Source organism: Papio anubis, chromosome 10 (genome assembly GCF_008728515.1).
Source record: "Papio anubis isolate 15944 chromosome 10, Panubis1.0, whole genome shotgun sequence".
Lineage (NCBI taxonomy): Eukaryota > Metazoa > Chordata > Mammalia > Primates > Cercopithecidae > Papio > Papio anubis.
In genome coordinates, this window is record NC_044985.1 from 91,684,800 (window position 1) to 91,697,795 (window position 12,996).

The 12,996-nt window shown below is 49.4% G+C and overlaps 1 protein-coding gene and 1 pseudogene across 2 annotated transcripts; both read right to left on the reverse strand.

Moving 5' to 3' along the window:
* Nucleotides 1–7,338, reverse strand: FZD5 (frizzled class receptor 5). Its single transcript, XM_003907876.5, has 2 exons — nt 6,702–7,338; nt 1–6,432 (listed from the first exon to the last, which is right to left on the reverse strand). Exon 2 carries the CDS (start codon nt 6,174–6,176, stop codon nt 4,419–4,421), a length of 1,758 nt encoding a protein of 585 aa, XP_003907925.1. The 5' UTR covers nt 6,177–6,432; nt 6,702–7,338; the 3' UTR covers nt 1–4,418.
* A 3,852-nt stretch (nt 7,339–11,190) lies between these two features.
* On the reverse strand, nt 11,191–11,815 carry LOC101013509 (annotated as a pseudogene). Its single transcript, XR_635734.2, has one exon. The product of XR_635734.2 is annotated as a 60S ribosomal protein L17 pseudogene (transcript).
* Nucleotides 11,816–12,996: the final 1,181 nt, after the last annotated feature.

The following is a 12,996-nucleotide window of genomic DNA, read 5'->3' on the forward strand; positions in this document are numbered from 1 at the left end:
TTCTACAGCATCTTTTTATTGTCTTTACCATTACTTTAATGCATTTTAAAATTTATCTACATTAATTGGGAACAAAGAAAAATAGACATTTCTTTGTTTTTCATAAATAACTAATCTTCATATTTGATAAAAATCTCAAACCATTATTTTACCTTCCCACAAATATAATACATACAAAAGTTTTCTGAAGTAAGCTCAACAAATTAAGTATCTTGAGACTAACATAACCACATACAACTGCCGTTTGTACTGACTCCCAGGAACGAAGCAGAAAGAAAAACTCATCAAGCTGCTCTGGGTTTCCTTTTGTAAGTGTTACAGATTCAGAACTGTAATCATGTATCATCTGCCAGTAATAACGTATGGATTCAAACTGATTGTCTACAAATAAGATATCACTGGCTCTGGGGTAACTTCTGGATTTAACATGACAGTGACTACTGCATGGGATAGGCACTATACATATGTGGAAATCAAAAAAAGAACTGAATGCCCTGGACTTGAACTACTGACTCGGTATGTGCCTCATTTGGCTCAGTAATAAATTCACCTGCACCAAACCCGTATCAAAAGTCACCAAATCTCTCATATATATATAATATATATTATGTATATACACAACCCACAAAACATACATACTATACATACAGTTTGTAACAACATGAAGTCATATTGTCTTAAAATGATGTACTCACAGAGAGACATTATCCTGGCTGAAATAAATCCTATTGTCATCAGGCTGCTAGCTTTTGAGAGTCTTGACTCAGGTTAGCTACTTATATTCTGTCTACTCTTCACCCTTCTTTAACATCTTGGCAGTTCTTTCAGAACCACCCTCCCCAATCCAGACAGATTTCTTTCCCAGGATCACTTGATTGGACTTTGGAAACAAGAAAGAGCATGCAGAGGGAGCAGGCAATTCTTAGCCACTGTCCCTCACACCTGCCTATATGTGTGATGTGCTCTGTCCTGTTGGCCACATTTAGTGTTAGAAAGCAGTTATTCAAAGCTTTGTCCCTCCTACCCCCCTTGGGCTTTCTGTAGAGCACAAAAGTGAAAGAAGCTTCTTTGGCAGGGGTAGCAGTTCATTAAAATATACAACTACATTTCCTAGCTCTGGGGTTCCCATTCTGTACTGGAGAGTGCAGGTCACGGATGCTGTTATTAAGGTTCGGTGTGTGATCCATGAGGTTTTCTCCTGGCAGCCGGTGTCAGGATTAGTGCAGCTCCAGCCCAGGAGGAAACAGCCTAATGAATACCAACTTTGAAACAGTGCTGTCGGCATGTTATTTAAGCTTGTACATGCACACAATTACACACAACACATACAAGGGCCTTGGTCACTGGCAATGGTCATGAGAAAATATGACAAAGGTTTGCAAGGATAAACCAATAAGGCACCAAGAAAAATTATTTCCAGTCAATTTGACCATTTCAAAATATAAGAAGGGAAATCATAGAAATTAAAAAGATTTTCTAATATCTGGTCAGCTGATTCACTGAGAGGTCCCATTAGTTCCTTTACACAACCTACCTAAATCGAATCCTCACTGGCTAAACTATGAAGTGAGGCACTGCTTAAAATCAAACTGAAAGGGATAGCCCTGAAGCTGTACACATAAGAGACTCCAATGGGCCCTAAATCCTCCCCAGCTTCACAAAGCTGGCTGTGAAGAAGTTGCAGAACTACTCCATAACCTTTTATTTTACAATTGTTTTCATGAGCATGACTTGTTTCCATAATCAAATGCAAAGTGGAGGAAGTAAGTCTATGGATGGAAACAGGGGGTGGCCGTAAGTAGATCCAGTTTCCCTCCCCTGGGGTGGCTGATATCAGTAAGACTTAGGGAAGCAGGTGGGCTTTTATCTTTGTCTCTCTTAGAGGATGAGGGAAGAGAGGGACAGCAGAGGTGAGAACAGAGACAAAGAAGTGCCTCTGAAAGTTGGTCTGGAATTAGACCCCAAAGATCCCGACTAATATTGCCCCCCCTTGAGCTTAGCATCCTTTTGTTTTAACTGGCTTATTTTTAAAGTAAATTAGTTGTTCAGCATGTTGCTAAAATGAAAAAAAAAAAAACAAATTCTAAAAATGAATTAAATCACTTTCATCCACTGCATCCCACAACTTTTGGATACACTGTGCATCATTTCTAGATTTCTCCACAAAGAAGGAGGGACAACTCAAATTAGGCACAATGACTGAAGGCAGCAGAGCAGTCTGTGTACTTTCTGGGAAGACATACGAAATGAGGGAAAAGGTCAAGGTGATCAGAAAAGGTTCTCTCATTTGAAAAACAGGAGAGGAATTGGCACTCAGTCAAGGGATCTATTTCAAGATTCTAGGAAGAGGCTTCTTCCTAGAAGAATAGAGGAATAAAATAGGCACAAAGTTCTGTAGCTATTTGTATGAGGTTTTGTAGAATCCACTTAAATTTTAATTTTAATTCAGAGGATGAGTTGGGTAAGAGCAGTGCATTCTGATAAATGTGAAGTTTTTGAGAGTCCTTAAAACTTTAATACTAGGTTTCTTCCCACTAGTGAAGTGTTTAAATTCCCTCTGGGAACTATGCATTTGTCTATTTAACATCCATGAAATAAAAATGGACCTAGGCTTACATTTTACTTTTCCAGCTTTGGTATAAGTGAATTACAAATGCCTACACTCCAGTTGTTTTCCTAGACAGGACTTTCTCAAATGTTAATTGCTCTGGTCATTTTAGCTTCCTAAATTTAGTCCCCAATCCTGGTCATTGGTATTTTGCTGGCTGAGGCACTGTCACCCCCTTCCCCAGTAATGGCCCCACACTCTTCATGAATGAATGCTTAAACAGATTAGGAAAGCAAACAGAATTTTCTAATAGCAAAGAAACCTCTGTGTGTGTGTGTGTTCATCAATATAGGCTTTCATAATGAATGAAGGAATAGTTAAACAGATTAGTAAAGCAAACCAAATTCTCTAATTGCAGTGTGTGTGTGTGTGTGTGTGTGTGTGTGTGTGATCAATATACAGGCTTTCTCAGAAGAGGAAGAAAACTATAGAGGTAGCACTACATTGATCTATATTTTAAAAGGTTGTGCAAGCATGTTGTGGGTCTCTTTTGTTTTCAGAGACGGCAGAGAGCAACGTCTTGCTGCTTTTGGAATATCTGGCTATAAACTAGTCCTAGTCCAAAGTCCAGGGACACTTATTTTCCCTTATTTGGGCCAATGTTTGTTCACAGGTAGCCAGCCTCCTTCCCCCAGTTCAAGCACTTCATTCAAGGGTGGGTGTGGTTTCTAATCACAGCTCTCCAGGAGAGGAGGAATAAGAAAAGCAAAAAGGCTGTTTAACATGATAAAGGGGGAGGGGTGGGGGTGCAGCAAATAAGTGTTGGAAATTTACTTTAATTATTGGAAGTATATCCATTTTAGTCCTTACATTTAAAAAGGAGCCCCCGTTAGCAAGTATCACTACGTATTGTCCAGAGGGAGTGGGTTTATACTTTTACCAAAATTATAACACAAGTTCCTTTAAAAAAAAAAAAAAAAAAAGCGATCACTGAAGCCTAAGAACCACCCACTACCTCTCAGGCACAAGGCTGCCATCTCACCAGCCTAAAATTCAAGCTCCACCAATCACCATCGCTTAGGTTCTCACTATTGCAAATATTTATGCCAGATCCTCTATAATGCTACCTCTAACTTATTCAAGACACAACGATGGTGCTTTTAGGAGTGAGAATTATTACAAGCACTACAGAAAAGAAACTGAACCTCCCTCTATAAACAAAGCCAAGGATGAACACAAAATCGCTAAGCACTCCCTAAGCTTGTCACTTTGGAGAGGCCCTGAGCACATTATGCTCCCCTCCTAGGTATGACCTGGGGCTATAAACTGCAGCTCACCTTAAATAATCACGGATACTTTAAGCAGTAGAAGGAGGAGCTGGCTGAAAAAGCACACCCAACAACTTCCCAGTCACAGCAACCGAAACGTTCACTGTTCACATTTTTTTTTTAAAGACACACATATAGGAAATATATTTTCCCAATTGAGACCACACAGTTCAAAGAAACCTGAACCAAGTGGAACTTCATTACAACGCCAACCTTAGGATTGTAAAGCCCCCAAAGCAAAGGTAAATTTTGTTGCCAAAATGCAACAAAGTTACAAATTAAGAAAAACACATATAAATTAAAAAGAGGGTTCCCATAAAGAAGGCAGTAAGAAACGCAAAATAGAATACACGTGAGCTGGGCCTCTTGGAGAAGACCTGGGACAGGTTCTTCCTCGAAAACGCCCCTCTTCCCTCTCTCCAAGTCGCCGCGGGAGGGGGCAACAGCACCATGAAGGTAAACGGAAGTGACCTTGGCAAAACTACCAAACAAAACGCCCCCCTCCCCTCAGCTCTTCGGCCGGGTCCCTCGGCGGCAGCCTCCTACACGTGCGACAGGGACACCTGCTTGTGGTAGGTGGCGGCGGGGCCCGGCGGCCCGGTCCTGCCTGTGAGAGCGGCGCTCGCCTCGGGGTAGTCCCCAGCGGCCATGGCGCCCCCGCTCTTGTGGCCGCGCCGCGGGCGGCAACAGCAGCGGCTGGTGAAACGCCGCCACGACTCCACCGTCTTGCCCGACCAGATCCAGACGCCCGACGTGATGCCCACCACCAGGCACATGAAGTACTTGAGCATGAGCACCCAGTACTCGGGCTTGGCGCGCGGCTGGCCGGCGTCGGGGCCCGGGCAGGCGCAGGTGAGCGCCGCCTCCCAGCTCTCGCGGTAGTGCTGCTCGTACAGGTAGCAGGCCACCACGATGCTGGCGGGCACCGTGTAGAGCAGCGTGAAGATGCCGATGCGGATCATGAGCTTCTCCAGCTTGTCCGTCTTGGTGCCGCCCTGCTTGATGACGCTGCGGATGCGGAAGAGCGACACGAAGCCCGCCAGCAGGAAGAGCGTGCCCACCAGCAGGTAGAGCACCAGAGGGCCCAGCACGAAGCCGCGCAGCGAGTTCAGGTTCTGGTTGCCCACGTAGCAGATGCCGGCCACCGGGTCCCCGTCCACGGAGCTCAGCGCCAGTGCCGTGATGGACTTGACGCTGGGGATGAGCCACGCAGCCAGGTGGAAGTACTGCGCGTAGCCCGCGATGGCCTCGTTGCCCCACTTCATGCCGGCGGCCAGGAACCAGGTGAGCGACAGGATGACCCACCAGATGGAGCTGGCCATGCCGAAGAAGTAGACCAGGAGGAAGACAATGGTGCACAGCGCAGGGCCCGTGGTCTCGTAGTGGATGTGGTTGTGCTCGCGGCTGCAGGCCACGCTGGCATGGCCCACGACCAGGCGCACTAGGAAGCCCAGAGACACGCACAGGTAGCAGGCTGACAGGAAGATGATGGGGCGCTCAGGATAGCGGAAGCGTTCCATGTCGATGAGGAAGGTGGCCACCGTGGTGGATGTGGAGATGAAGCACAGGACCGACCACAGGCCGATCCAGAAGGTGGCGAACGTGCGCTCGTCGGCACTGAAGGACGGCTGGTAGCAGGGTACCGCGCAGTTGGGCACTTGGCCCGTCCGCACCTTGTTGTAGAGGGGGTGTGACTCCTTCAGGATGGGCACGAAGGGCTCGCGACACTTGCACACGGATGGGCCCCCAGCGGGGCATTCGCCCCCAGAGGCCGGCGCCCCTGGCGGGCCTGGAAGGGTGGGCTTGGCTGGGAAAGGCCTGGGGGGCGCCGTGGTGGCCTCGCTGCGGTTGTAATCCATGCAGAGGACCTCGGCGTCGCGGCCCAGCACCGGGAGGCGGTCGCAGCTCATGCGCTCGGGCCAGGCGAAGCCGTACTGGCGCATCAGCGGCGAGCAGCCGGCCTTGGCGCGCTCGCACACCGAGCGGCAGGGCGGCAGCGGCTTGTGGTAGTCGGGCAGACAGATGGGCGTGTACATGGAGCATAGGAAGAAGCGCAGGTCCGGCGAGCATTGGATCTCCACCAGCGGCCAGAACTGGTGCACCTCCAGGCCCGCCTCGTCCTGCGTGTCGTGGTTGAACTGGTTGGGCATGTGCGTCAGGTTGTAGCCGATGCCGCGGCACATGGGCACCGTGATTTCCTGGCACACCGGGGCCTTGGACGCGGCAGCCGCCCGGCCCACCAGCTGCGCCAGGAGCAGCAGCAGCAGCGAGGGCGGCGCGGACGGGTCAGGTCGAGCCATCGCCCCCTCCCTCCCCTCGCCTCCAGCGGCCCGCGAGGGACCGACACAGGCAGAGGAATCCGGGCCGGGGCTTCTCCCTCCGGCGTCTCGTGTGTTGCACCGGGGCTGGCAACCTGTTGGTTGCTTTTTCCTTTAAAAAAAATTCGTCCAAAGATAAACTGCTTTGGGAAGGCGCTGCCTCCGCTGGCAGCACTCCGCTTCTCGCCGGATAGGGCTGAGTAGAGACGGTGAGGGCTCGGATCCCAGGGAAAGGACTCTTTAAAAAAGAAGGGGGAGAAGAAAGATTGCAACCACTCCCTGTTGGAGGGGCGTCAACGGTTCGGTCCCCGCGAGCGGTCTCCAAATCTCTAAGTTAACCCCTTTCCTTTCCTCCCCGCTCCGCCTCCTGGAACCAAACTACTGACTCCCCCACCCTTTCTTTCCAAGCTGGGCCCTCCAGGCAGTGCCCGGAGACCTGAATCCTCAGCTTCCCGGAAAAGGGCACAGGAACCGGGAGAAGAACAGAGAGAAATGGAAGGCTCTCACCTCCACGGATCCCGCCGAGAGAAGCAGACAGTCTGCAGCCAGCCTGGGTCCTCCGTCCCTGGGTCACTCCGCTGAGAAGCGCGAATCAGAGCCGGGCTGGCGCCGGGAAAGTTTAGCGACAGGCTGGGTACCCGTGGCAGCGGCACATGGCAGCAGGTGGGGGCGACTCAGAGAGGGGGGCGCCCCCAGAACAGACGCGGCGCAGGCCGGTCACTCGCCCTCTCCTCCTCGGGGGCCCCCCGCATGATCCAGACGGAGCCGGGCAGGGGCAGGCCGTGCGGTCTCCCCGGGGCCGGGAGCCGGACGGAGGGCGAGCGCGCCTGGCAGCACCTGGGCGGAAGGAAGGCGGGAGGCGGGAGCCGTGGGACCCCGCCGCCTCACAGCACCGCGAGCAGCCGGCGCTGGCCGGGCCGGGACTGCATGGTGCGCGCCGGCCGCCGCGTCCCGCCAGCCGCTCGCCTCCTCCCCTGCAGGGGGCTCCGCGCTCCAGTGGACTCCTGGGGGCGGTGGCGACGCTCTCGGGACGTGCCCTGCTCGGCTCCTCCCCCGCGCTCTCGCACCCTTTCGCCCACCTCCGGCGAGCACGGAACCGCGCGCGGCGGCGACCACAGAGGACTCACGGCCGCAGGCTGGCTGCCCTCTCCCGCCCCGCCCGGGTCACCTGCTTCTAATGCCCGCCGGGAGGCCCCGCCCCGGCCCCGCCCCCTCAGGCCCGGGCGCGGTTGGTGGGCCGCCTAGCCACGCTCTCCTCGCGTCCCCGCCCACTGCCCCGCGGGCTCGGCCTTTCCCCCGGCGCCCTCTGGCCCCGCCCGGAGCGGGCAGCCAAGGAGCGCTGACCAATCGCAGACCGGGAGGCGATGGAGGCGGGGCGAATGCTAATCATGCCGCTCTGGGAACCCGGGCGGGAAGCCCTCGCCAGAAGTCCCTCCGGAGTTCTCTGCCGGCGCCCTGGGTGCAAGACTCGCTCCTGTAACGTCCTGGCTTACGCACCTTTGCTCCCAGGGCCCCTGCTCTTTCTGTCTGCAGCTAAGCGTCCTTACAGAGTTCAGTGCTTCTTTGAAAGAATTGCTCAAGGAATCATTCTTAGGCGTGGCTGCCTCCCTTCTGCGCTGTCTTGGAACTGTGTGAAAGAAGAGAGAATACTTACTGAGCCCTTTACTGTGTGCCTAACAAAGTGTTAATCGTTTATATCCTTTTTTTTTTTTTTTGAGACGGAGTTGCTCTGTCGCCCAGGCTGGAGTGCAGTGTCGCGATCTCGGCTTACTGCAACCTCCGCCTCCCGGGTTCAAGCCATTCTCCTGCCTCAGCCTCCCGAGTATCTGGGATTACAGGCGCGCGTCACCACGCCTGGCTAGTTTTTGCATTTTTAGTAGAGAAGGGGTTTCATCATGTTAGGCTGTCTCTCGAACTCCTGACCTCGTGATCCGCCCGCCTCGGCCTCCCAAAGTGCTGGGATTACAGGCCTGAGCCACCGCGCCCGGCCCGTTTACATCTTGAGACAAGGTCTCACTCCTTACAACAATTCTGCGGCAGGTACTCCCTACAGGTGAAGAAACCGGGACAGACTTGGCCAAGGCAACCGAGCTAGTCGTAGTTCCCGCAAGAAAGGGCGACCTCGGCAAGCAAGTTCACCTCCGTATTCCGATCGCCTGCCATTCGCCGCCCAAATGGCAACCCTGGGATTCGAACCCACGTAGTCGGGCAGGGGCATTCACCATCGTAGCCACCCCTCCCCCCATGCTATCGCAGCCTCTCTGGCTTCGACCTTTACTTTTGCATCTCTTAACAAACTCTTGTGACAAGAAAGTGGATTTCTTTCTGCCTTTAGAAGACCCAGAAAGATGTGAGTCCTTTATTAGTCGTGCTTTATAATCCCAGGCAGTTCCGAAGTCGCCCGCAGAGAGAAGCGATACCAACCCAGGGCTCTGTGCTGGGCACGGCGCCGGCCTCCCCGTCCCCTCCAGTCCCCGGCTGCCTGCTGCTAAGCCGCGCGCTCGCGCGCCGTGGGGGGTCGGAGGGCGCACGGATGGCGGGGACACGGCGGCGCTCTTCGGTTGCGCAATTATGCTACAAGTTTTAAGTGTCCTAAAAATGCCTCTTTTCTATGTATTGTAATTAGATTGGAAGACTGAGGTATTTAGCATACTTGAAATACATTCACACACCTAGGAAGAGGATTTAAATTGTTTCCTTCTCCCCAAACTCTTCCTTTCACTGGGCAAAGGGCGAAAATAGGCAAGAGGGCCTGGGGACACTTGAAGGAATAGGGACTGGACTAACTGGATTAGATCCAGATCAACCGCGGGTTACTGTCAATCTCCTGTCCCAGATCCCATTGGCACAGGTTGGAAGAATAAATTGCGGAAGTGCCACTCCCCTCCTGCGTATCAACAACGCTTTGTGGGCAATAATGAAGAACATGTGTATTAATCCCAGCCTCTAAGTTAAAAAGGAACAAATATCAATCACTTCGCAGATATCAAAACTATTAATAAACGTTTAAAAGGCTGGGTGCCATGGCTCACGCCTGTAATCCTAACACTTTGGGAGGCTGAGGTGGGAGGATGGCTTGAACCCAGGAATTTGTAGACCAGCCTGAGCAACATAGCAAGACCCCCCACTCTAAAATACATAATTAAATAAATGAATAAATATACCTTACGTCTTTCATTCTCTGGAATTCTACAGGTGTTCACATTTTATCTCTTGTGTTTTGGAATTACTTGGCACTCTGGGTCAGGAAGCCTCCCAGGGTTGAAAATAGTGGGAGCTGAAAAGTTGTGGGCATAACAGTGAGCAAGAAAGGGGAGCCCTCAGTGGAAAGTATGTGCAGACTATGAACATGCCAAGGGAGGCCCATCTCATACTGTGCTCTTTATGCAACGTGTGTATTACTGGGGATGGACAAGTGTTGGCTAATAATAAAAATTATTTGAAGTTGGAGAATGTTAATCACTCACACTGGAATTTAGCCAGAATATTTGTGTTATTTCACACGGTTCTGTCAGAGGCATTTGAACCAGAGCAACTCCATCTTGGATAGGGACTGGGTAAAATAAGGCTGAGACCTATTGGGCTGCATTCCCAGGAGGTGAAGACATTCTAAGTCACAGGGTGAGATAGGAGGTCATCACAAGATACAGGCCATAAAGACCTTGCTGATAAAACAGGGCACAGTAAAGAAGCTGGCCAAAATCCAGCAAAACCAAGATGGCCAGGAGAGTGACCTCTGGTCGTCCTCACTGCTTATTATACCTTAATTATAATACATTAGCATGCTAAAAGACACTCCCACCAATGCCAAGGCAGTTTACAGATGCCATGGCAACCATCAGGAAGTTACCCTGTATGGTCTAAGAGGGGGAGGAACCCTCAATTGCGGGAATTGCCCGCCCCCTTCCGGGAAAACTAATGAATAATCCACCCCTTGTTTAGCATATAATCAAGAAATAACCATAAAAATGGGCAACCAGCGGCATATGCCCGCTGCTCTGTCTATGGAGTAGCCATTCTTTATTCCTTTACTTTTTGTCTTTCTTTCCTTTTTTTTTTTTTTTTTTTGAGACAGTCTGGCTCTGATGCCCAGGCTGAAGTGCAGTGGCACGATCTCGTCTCACTGCAACCTCTGCCTCCTGGGTTCAAGCGATTCTTGTGCCTCGGCCTCCCAGGAAGCTGGGATTACAGGCCTATGCCACAACACTCTGCTAATTTTTGTATTTTTAGTAGAGTCGGGGTTTCGCCATGTTCACCTTCACCAGGCTGGTCTGGAACTCCTGGCCCCAGGTGATCCTCCCACCTCGGCCTCTCAAAGTGCTGGATTACAAGCATAAGCCACCTCGCCCGGCCCTTTCTTACTAAACTCGCTTTCTCTTTACTCTGTGGACTCGCCCAGAATTCTTTCTTGCAGGAGATCCAAAAACCCTCTCTTGGGGTCTGAATCGGGACCCTTTTCCGGTAACGGTTCCGAAGCAAACAATGTAAACATTTTCTTCATCAACCGCAAAATCTTAATTTTGCTTGGAGATCTCTAATAATAATAGTGACAGCAGACAACTTTATGGAAAGAAACTTATTTCAGCTGGGCAAGGTGGCTCATGCCAGTGATTTCAACACTTTGGGAAGCTGAGGCAGGATGATCACTAGGGCCCAGGAGTTCAAGACCAGCCTTGGCAATATAGTGAGACCTCACCTCAAGAAAAAAAGGAGAGAGACATTTTATATTGTATATCTTTTTGTATTGTATTGTGTTGCTTTTTGTCTATATTTTGAAGGCAAGTTTAAAATATGCTGACTGTTTAACATGTATTAGTTAGGGTGCTAGACCTCATTTAATCCTCAGATGAAGAAACCGGCATTATAATGACTTTAATGACTTGCTTGAAGTTATTTACTTAGTCTGTGGGAAGAGTCGAAATAAAAATTTTCATACACCGTGATGACTACAGTTCATTAACAACATACTGTAAATGAAAATTGCTAAGAGAGTAGATTTTTTTTTTCCTTTTAATTACATTTATTTTAATGCTGAATTTACTCCCGTGCCATAAGTTTTTGTTTCTTCAGTTTCTTCTGGGATATCTTTTTCTTCTGGGTAACTTCCTCTTCTGGTTTAGGAACAATCTGTTCCTTTTCAGTAAGGATCATCTCAATGTGGCAGGGAGAGCTCATGTATGGGTTAATGCGACCATGAGCTCTGTAGGTTCGTCGGCGCATCTTAGGTGCTTTGTTCACTTGGATATGCTCGATGACCAGAGAATCTACATCTAAACCCTTAAGTTCAGCATTACTCTCTGCATTTTTAAGCATGTGCAGCAAAAATTCAGCACTCTTCTTGGGCCACTGACCTTGTGTCCAGCCCCACTGCTTGGCCTGGGCACACCTGCCAACTCCACCATTGTAACGTCGGAATGGTACGCACTGTTTCTGTAAAGTGACATCTTTCAGATACTTCGTGGCTTTTCGAATATGCATACCCTTGATGGCCTGGGCAGTTTCACGAGTGTTCTTAAAGTGAACACGAGGATTGGAACCTCTCGATTTGCATGATTTCGTGGGGTTCTCCGGGTCAAGTGAATAGCGAACCATTTTCACAGATTACCTCAGGCCGCTTAGGGAAAGAGCTAAGAGAGTAGATTTTAAGTGTTCTCACCACACACACAAAAAAGAAAAATATGTAGAGGTAATGCATATGTTAATTAACTCGATTTAACCATTCCAGAATGTATTCATATGGTACATCATAAATATATACAATTGCTATTTGTCAATTTAAAAATAAAATACTTCACAATTTTCACCTGAGTCATACTTTATTACCCAACAAACTATAGAACACACTGAATTATTTATTTATTTATTTTTTTGCTTGGAGGGACAGGGTCTCACTCTGTCACCCAGGCTGGAATGCAGTGGCACAATCTTGGCTCACTGCAACCTTTGCCTCCTTGGTTCTAGTGATCCTCCCACCTCAGCCTTCTGAGTAGCTGGGACTACAGGCGTGCACCACCACGCTCAGCTAATTTTTAAAAAACTTTTTGTAGAGACCAGGTCTCACTATGTTGCTGAAGCTGGTCTTGAACTCCTGGACTCAGGCAATCCTTCCACCTCAGCTTCCCGAAGTGCTAGGATTACAGGTGTGAGCCACTGTGCCCGGTCAAATTTTTTTAAACATACAATGTTTAAGCATTTAGAACATTGCTAAGCATCCTTGTCTATTTATTCACTCATGTATCCTTCCACCTATCGATTAATCCGTTCATTCACCAAGCATCAAATTTCTGAGTTGAAGACACCACTGCCATATAAAACATAATTTGACACAGCCAAACTCATGAAATTCAACTGAAATTATTGTCCAAGTTGTGTTTATTAATTGATGAAAATATAGAGGATAATGCTAAATATTCCATCTAACAGGCGTGTGACATTCCATAAGTTTTGAAGTATTGGTTGTGGACTTTTGCCATCAGGGAACAGTTACATCATTTTAAAACTTTCTAGATTTGGGTGGGCACAGTGGCTCACACCTGTAATCCTAGCACTTTGGGAGGCCGAGGTGGGCAGATTGCCTGATCTCGGGAGTTTGAGACCAGCCTGGGCAACATGGTGAAACCCTGTCTCTACTAAAATACAAAAAAGTAGCCAGGCATGGTGGTCTGCTCCTGTAGTCCCAGCTACTCAGGAGACTGAGGCAGGAGAATTTCTTGAACCCAGGAGGCTGAGGTTGCAGTGAGCCAAGATTGCGCCACGGCACTCCAGCCTGGGCGACAGAGTGAGACTCTGTCTTCAAAAAAAA